We start from the raw sequence: 8720 nt of genomic DNA on the forward strand, positions 1-8720 counted from the left end.
AATGTGCGGGGGCACCGGTTAGTCGAGGTATTTGAGGTAATTTATACATGTAGGTTATTAAAGTGACTTATGCATAGATAATAACAGAGAGTAGCAGCAACGTAAAAGAGTGTGGGGAGGGGGGATTTGGGGGGGGATGCAACGCAAATAGTCTGGGGAACCATTTGATTAGATATTCAGAAAGTCTTATGGCTTGGGGGTAGAAGCTGTTTAGAAGCCTCTTGGACCTAGACTTGGCGTTCCGATATGACTTGGTGTTCCGGTAGCAGAGAGAACAGTCTATGACTAGTGTGGCTGGTGTCTTTGACCATTTTTAAGGCCTTCCTCTGACACTGTCTGGTATAGAGGTCCTGAATGGCAGGAAGCTTGGCCCCAGTGATGTACTGGGCCGTACGCACTACCCTTTGTAGTGCTTTGAGGCCGAAGGCCGCGCAGTTGCCATATGAGGCAGTGATGTAACCTGTAGAACCTTTTGAGGATCTGAGGACCCATGCCAAATCTTTTCAGTCTCCTGAGGGGGAATAGGTTTTGTCGTGCCCTCTTCACGACTGTCTTAGTGTGCTTGGACCATAGTTATTTTGTTGGTGATGTGGACACCAAGGAACTTGAAGCTATCAACCTGCTTCACTACAGCCCCGTCGATGAGAATGGGTGCCTGTTCGGTCCTCCTTTTCCTTTAGTCCACAATCATCTCCTTAGTCTTGAACAGGTTGAGGGAGAGGTTGTTGTCCTGGCACCACACGGCCAGGTCTCTGACCTCCTCCCTATATGCTGTCTCGTCGTTGTTAGTGATCAGTCCTACCACTATTGTGTCATCGGCAAAATTAATGATGGTGTTGGAGTCGTACCTGGCCGTGCAGTCATGAGTGAACAGGGAGTACAGGAGGGGACTGAGCACGCACCCCTGAGGGGCCCCCGTGTTAAGGATCAGCGTGGCGGATGTGCCCTGCCACATGTGTTGTTACCTACCCTTACCACCTGGGGGCGGCCCGTCAGGAAGTCCAGTTGCAGAGGGAGGTTGTAAGGGATTTCCTCCTCTTCCTCCGAAGAGAAGAGGCGAAAAGGATCAGAGGACCAATATGCGGCGTGGTAAGTGTCCATGGTTCTTTTTAATAAGAAATAGTACACATGAACAACTGAATACAAAAACAATAAATGTGGAATGAACGAAACCCAAAACAGTACCGTGTGGTGAAAAACACAGACACGGAAACAAACACCCACAAACACACAGTGAAACCCAGGCTACCTAAGTATGATTCTCAATCAGAGACAACTAATGACACCTGCCTCTGATTGAGAACCATACTAGGCCGAAACATAGAAATACCCAAATCATAGAAAAACAAACATAGACTGCCCACCCCAACTCACGCCCTGACCATACTAAATAATGACAAAACAAAGGAAATAAAGGTCAGAACGTGACAGAGGTGTTTAGTCCCAGGGTCCTTAGCTTAGTGATGATCTGTGAGGGCACTATGGTGTTGAACACTGAGCTGTAGTCAATGAATAGCATTCTCACATAGGTGTTCCTTTTGTCCAGGTGTGAAAGGGCAGTGTGGAGTGTAATAGAGATTGCATCATCTGTGGATCTGTTGGGGCGGTATGCAAATTGCAATGAGTCTAGGGTTTATGGGATAATGGTGTTGATGTGAGCCATGACCAGCCTTTCAAAGCATTTCATGGCTACAGACGTGAGTAGTCCTTTAGGCAGGTTACCTTAGTGTTCTTGGGCACAGGGACTATGGTGGTCTGCTTGAAACATATTGGTATTACAGACTCAGACATGGAGAGGTTGAAAATGTCAGTGAAGACACTAGTCAGTTGGTCAGCGCGTGCTCGGTGTACATGTCCTGGTAATCAGTCTGGCCCTGCGGACTTGTGAATGTTGCCCTGTTTAAAGGTCTTACTCACATCGGCTGCGGAGATCGTGTTCACACAGTCGTCCGGAACAGCTGATGCTCTCATGCATGTTTCAGTGTTACTTGCCTCGAAGCGAGCATATAAGTCATTTAGCTTGTCTGGTAGGCTCGTGTCACTGGGCAGCTCTCGGCTGTGCTTCCCTTTGTAGTTTGTAATAGTTTGCGAGCCCTGCCACATCCGACTAGTGTCAGAGCCGGTGTAGTACGATTCGATCGTAGTCCTGTATTGACGCTTTGAACGCCTTGAAAGTGGCAGCTCTACCCTTTAGCTCAGCTCAGATGTTGCCTGTAATCCATGGCTTCTGGTTGGGGTATGTACGTACAGTCACTGTGGGGACGACGTCATCGATGCACTTATTGATAAAGCCAGTGACTAATGTGGTGTACTCCTCAATGCCATCGGAAGAATCCCGGAACATATTCCAGTCTGTGCTAGCAAAACATTCCTGTAGCTTAGCATCTGCTTCATCTGATCACTTTTTTAACCATGTGAAAAAAAAGTATGTAATTAACAGCCAATGTTTACTTTTTTATTTGGGGCTATAGCAGTCAATTGAAAAACATTCTAACAGTATTTCTGGTTGTCTTCTAAACTCAAGATCACATACGTTTAATGTGGGGCTATGACAGTCAAATGCAAATGAGTCTGACATGTCTAATTGGGAACAATTGGGAACTCGGAAATCTCAGACTTCACTGCGTTCAAGACAACTGGGAACTCGGAACAAAAATTGGTCAGACTGAAATTATTGTTAGGTCATCCAACTCGGAATTCTAAGTCGGAACTCTGCCTCTTCCTAAAGCTCCGACCTGAAGATCACTGACGTCATGATTTGACCTCATTTTGAAAGCACCATTATCTCACCACCACTAATGAGATGGGTGTGCATGAAGCATGTCACTTCGGAGCTTCTCAAAGGCAGGTGGAGTAGTCAACAGTGCACACTTCATCTTTGCTGTCACATCCAACCTGGATTGATATTTGGTTTAAATGCAGACGAGATCACTGTTGACTGCAGCTTCACACAGATATGAGCTGGCAAAGGTTACCTTGAGTTTTAATGCTCTGAGGGAGATGGCAGGGTATTCCCTTTGAGTCGACCGAAACTCCTCCCACATGACAGCTCAAAAGGCCGCAGTTGACTGTTGCACTTGTATCGTTCCAATTCAAGCGCAACGTTTAAGTGCGGCCTTTTCCTACGATCTAAGGGCATTCTCTAGTTGAATTTCATCTTTTAGATTTCAAAAATGTTCTTTTACATTTTGAAAGGTTAACCACATTACAATGATTTTGAGATACACAGAAGATATATAACATTTTTGGGGGGTGGAAATTTGCCTGCGACCCCGTTTTCATACCCTTAGTTTGGGAACCGCTGGAGTAGACACCCAAAGACTTTCCTAGCAAGTCAGGTTGTGATCAGGGTAGAACTCCTTACCCAAATACATTTGTATGTATATTCATTAAGTGTTCTCTCCCTCAGCTGGTCATATCTGGAAGTGACCACTAGCGGGCGCTATAATGATAGCATCCAAGTGTACGCTGCCGGGGCCGTTGAAGCTGCAGTCAGCTCTGAGGTAAGGTAGAGAGAGAGACAGTCACCCTAACCCTGCTGGGGTAGTGGGGTCTAAGGTCATGTTCCCTTGCTCAGACATTGTTGACATTGCTAACAAATGCCAGATCTTACAAACATTAGAGCAGTCTGCTGCCCAACGGCACAATCGATGACACAGCAACCATTGGTTGATCCATGCAACATCTGAACAGGGGAACACGACCCAAATCTATAGTTCATCTATTTGTGTGTTTGTGTCATAGCTGATCTATAAGCACTGGATGAAGACACTTATGGGGTACTGCAGTCCATTTACATTTGAGTCAGGATTCTGTCACAGACTGAAGGATTACATCACCACCAACCTACAGTGGGTCAGACAGCAGATAGAGGAGCATCCACACTGTCCCTACTGGCACCAGGTATTTGCTGAGTCTGTGTCAGCCAATGTGCTAAATCACCAAGTATCTACTCCTTTTTCTCTGTGTCTAAACAGTAAATAACTTACTAGAGTGGATCATTCAGTACACACTTGGGATCTAATAAGAACGCCTTAGTAGAGGACGTTTTGTATTTAGACTTTCTCTCGCTTAGGTGTGGTTGGTGTTGCTGCAGCTGAAAGGTCTGAAAGATGGCTACAATGATCAGCTGTCATTTCCCAGAGGCCCTTTCACTCTCAACCCCTTCGGCTTCCTGTAAGTGTGGTCTGTGACCTCTGATGGGTTAGAGTTCCCCCATAGAAAATGATAGAGGACTCTAGTGCCCAAAAGCCATTTTAGCATGGGCAGCGCCATTCAGGACTTAAACTATTTTGAAGTAGTCAACTGGGTGGGACTTAATTCCATCACATAATTCCATCCAGGTCATCAGGAGGGGTCAGCCAATGAATAATACTTGTGAGCAAACATTCCATAACTGCAGGTGGCAGTAAATCGCCAATCTTAGCTTTATCTGTTCAAACAACACACTGCAAGTGGCATGCACCCTTTCAGTTTGTTTACAAACTCATAGAAGTAGTAGAAGAAGAAAATTGACTACTTCAAAATGGAAATGGCCTCAATGGTCCTGCCCGTCCACTCACAGACTGCATAATTGGACAGATACAAAGAAGAGTCCTCTATCATTCTCTATGAGATCAGCGCAGCAGTGAGTTTCTGTAAGCACCCCTGATTTTAATCACCAAGAGTACCCATCTCAGGAATAATGTGAGGGGTTCCAATGAGGATTTTTTTAGGGTGAGCTAAATCAAGTGCACCTTGCTATACAGCTATGACCAAAACCTCTATTTTTCTGTGGCTATCCCATAGAGAATGATAGAGGCATCTAGTGGCCAAAAGGCCATTTTAGCATGGCCAGAGCTATTGAGAGCTTCCGCCATTTGAATGTAGTCAACTTAGTGGGACTTCCAACTTCATTGGCTGATCCCTCCTGGTGATGCTGCTGGAGTCATGTGCAACCAGGTCATCAGGAGCGATCAGCCAATCGTAACAAATAAGAAAATGTATTACTTCAAAATGGAGATGGCCTCAATGGCACTGCCCATGCTGTCACACGTCTCTGTGGGCTATTCAGACTTTTCCAGATGGGAGGAGGCCTGGTGGATCTTGAGAAAAACCTAAACAAATCTAGCCAATGACGGACACTGGGCTCTGGCTCCTGCTCCGCCCTCATCAAGCTATTGCCTGGCAACAAGGATCTGCTGGTGTCTCATGATGCCTGGAACATTTACCAGGCCATGCTGCGCATCTTAAAGAAGTACCAGTTCGCCTACCGTGTCTCTCCTACAGGTAACCTTTGACCCCTAGAACTCTCATAAGGATAAGTTACCTTTGCCTACAGTGTCTCCTAATGTCCCCCCTTTCCCCCCTAACATACACACTCTTAATGAAGCACTCCTGGAAACTCTGCTTGTGAACACTGGGAAAGTTATGTGGTTCAGAGTTCTATATTTTATGGTTCTGAGTTTGATTTCTGTGTTCTGTTGTTCTCAGACAGTGATCCGATCCCTGGCGGAACCCAGGCCTTCTCCTCCTACCCAGGGTCCATTTTCTCTGGAGATGACTTCTACATCCTTAGCACCGGGCTGGTGAGAGCTTTGTGTAATATGTGTGTACATAGTATATGTGTGTGTGTAGTATTTCTTTTTTAAAGATGTCCCTCCACAGGTTACCTTGGAGACAAGCATCAACAACAGTAACCCCGCCCTCTGGAAATTTGTTCAACCAACCGGAGCAGTGATGGAGTGGCTGAGGAACATCGTAGCCAATAGGCTGGCTGCATCCGGCAAGGAGTGGGCAGAGATTTTCAGCAAACACAACAGGTAGACATGTCTCTCTGCAGGCCATCTGGGCGGCATTTTCTTTTTCTTCCTGTAGACTCTCATTGACCTATGGATGTCTACCATGTTGGTTATCTCGCCAGTCCTGTCAGTTCAGAGCTGGAGATCCAAAAACAAACCCTCAACAAGATATTTAATTGTCCATTTAAAGGACACTAGGAGATGAAGAGTGAACGGAACTATCCCTTTATTAAAGAATTAAGTAAAGTAAAAATAACATCACGAGTGGTCAGGTGACCTGAGTGAGAATTTTTTTTCGGGGAGGAGCAGAGTTAAGTCAATTCTGTACTGAGTTGCAAATTTCTCTTTATATCCAATTCAATTATTGAAATTGGCAACCCCCAAAGGTAGCAGAATTTGATTTAAATTTGAATTAAAGGAAGTAGAATTTAATAAATGAAATTAAAATGGCTTATTTATTCTACACATCATCATAGTTGTAACGGTTTTCTTCCGTTGAAGGAGAGGAGGACCAAAATGCAGCGTGGGTAGAGTTCAACATGTTTAATAAAGACCATAAACATGAACACTACAACATACCAAAAACAACAACTGTGGAAATACCAAAACAGTCCTATCTGGTACAAAGACAGGAAACAACCACCCACAAAACCTAACACAAAACAGGCTACCTAAATATGGTTCCCAATCAGAGACAAATGACTAACACCTGCTTCTGATTGAGAACCATATCAGGCCAAACATAGAAATGGGAAAACTAGAAACACAACATAGAATGCCCACTCAGCTCACGTCCTGACCAACACTAAAACAAAGAAAACACAAAAGAACTATGGTCAGAACGTGACAATAGTAATGTTTATTTTGACAAAATGTATGGTTACCAATACCATGTAGCATAAGGTTGAAACATTTAATTTTTAAAACTCATTCTCCTAAAACAATTTTAAATAATTACACTGGTCTGGAAATATTCTAAGATTGTGTTGTGGGTTATCTATAATAATCATAATTCCCTTAATGTTTTTATATTATTGAAGAAGAAAAAACATCTCACGACAAAGAAAAATATTGTTTGACATCTTTGAGTTATAATCAAACTAATATTTGAAATTGTGTATTCTTTGCATGAATAAGTGGCATATGTCAAATGAATGAGCCTTTCATGTTTCACGTCTGAGTTTAATTGGTTTTAATTAAATTCTACTTCCTTCAATTCAAATTCTTCATTCTGTGGCGTGGGTTGGGGCCAATTCATATATTGAATTCAATTCCTACATTCGAATTGACCCCAACTCTGCTGGGAAGGCAGGCGTGGGACTTATCAGTGACGCCGACTCAGGCCAAAGTCCCCAGAAATCAAAGGTTACTAATGTTGATTTGTAGGGTTAGAGTTAGGGCTATTTAATCTGTCTTCTACAGTTTATCTCAGTCTCTGAGATGTTTTACTTCTCTAGCCAATCTCTAGCATATCTATATATAGTCTGTCGGTTAACAGCCTCTGTTACTCACCAGAGGGAAGTTGTACTGGAACCTAAAATACTAACTAGTGTCTCATCAATCATCACAAATGGCCTCAATACAGACCCCCAGACCACGTAGAATGTCTACCTTTGGAATCAATGCATTCCCTCACTTGTAGGTATCTGTGCGTGTGTTAGGTATAATAACCAGTGGATGATAGTGGAATACAGGCATTTCACACCGGGGATGACAGAGACCAAGGAGCAGCTGTTTACTGTACTGGAGCAGCTCCCGTAAGAGTCAACACACACACGGGTGGTCACGATACCAGTGTTAAGGTACTAGGAATGAAAAGAAACAAAACCTTAATTCATTTCTTGATGAAAACAGTCCTCATGTTGTTATCCAGAGTCACATTTGTTTATTTTGCAAGCTATATCACACATATATTTTTACATAAAGTAGGGTTTTAAAGGACCATAAAGTAACATTTGTTTTGCCAAAAGAAAATCCGGTATCGTAGTACTGCGATCCTGGTATCGCGACAACCCAAGCACACACACACATTGGAGAAAGGTTTTGTGTGTTCTTCCTGCTGTGGTGAGCGGGCTATTTATCAATAACAGCAATAAGTGTGTGTGTGTGTGGTTCTGTTCTGTAGTGGGCTGGTTGTTCACTCTGATAAAACCCAGGAGTTGCTGCATCAAGGATGATCAATGGAAAGAGGATGCACCTGAGCTCAATTTCGAGTCTCATAGCGAAGAGTCTGAATACTTATGTAAATGTGATATATATTTTTGTAATAAATGTGTATACATTTATAAAAACCTGTTTTCGCTTTGTCATTATGGGGTATTGTGTGTAGGTGGAGGGGAAAAAAATATAGAATCCATTTTAGAATAAGTCTGTAACGTAACAAAATGTGGAAAAAGTTAAGTGGTCTGAATACTTTCCGAATGCACTGTGCATTTATAGCCTCTGTATGAATATCCCTTCCCTACCCCCCTCTTTTTCTGTAGGTATAATAACTTTAAGAATGACCCGTTGTCTTGGTGTGAGGGCTGTGACCCGCCTGCTAATGGAGAGAACACCATCTCAGCCCGGTCCGACCTGAACCCGGCTAACGGAACGTATCCCTTCGGCGCGCTGAAGCAGAAACCACATGGAGGAACGGATATGAAGGTAAGGCCATCCTCCACTTCTACTTTCTATTTCTCTAGGTCTGAGTTAGGTGAGCTGCTTCTTGTAGGTGTCACTAATTGGCTGTGTGTGTACCTTTGGGTGTGTACCTTTGAGTGTGTGTAGGTGACGTCCTATGGGCTGTGGCGTGAGTTTGGCTTCCTGGCAGCGAGTGGACCCACTTGGGACCAGATACCTGCCTTCCAGTGGAGTTCCTCCCCCTACTCAGACCTGATGCACATAGGACATCCTGACACCTGGGCGTTTGCACCTGTAAATGTCACCTGGTCTACCTAA

At 43.9% G+C, this 8720-nt stretch overlaps 1 protein-coding gene across 1 annotated transcript; it reads left to right on the forward strand.

The window, feature by feature from the left end:
- The first annotated feature begins 1643 nt into the window (after nucleotides 1-1643).
- Nucleotides 1644-8720, forward strand: LOC112249502 (putative phospholipase B-like 2). The gene is given in 10 exon segments (XM_042320164.1): nucleotides 1644-1654; nucleotides 3410-3503; nucleotides 3745-3903; nucleotides 4076-4176; nucleotides 5054-5268; nucleotides 5473-5567; nucleotides 5647-5801; nucleotides 7442-7537; nucleotides 8264-8426; nucleotides 8550-8720. Coding segments are annotated over 10 exon segments (1260 nt in total).

This window comes from Oncorhynchus tshawytscha, linkage group LG04 (assembly GCF_018296145.1).
Source record: "Oncorhynchus tshawytscha isolate Ot180627B linkage group LG04, Otsh_v2.0, whole genome shotgun sequence".
Lineage (NCBI taxonomy): Eukaryota > Metazoa > Chordata > Actinopteri > Salmoniformes > Salmonidae > Oncorhynchus > Oncorhynchus tshawytscha.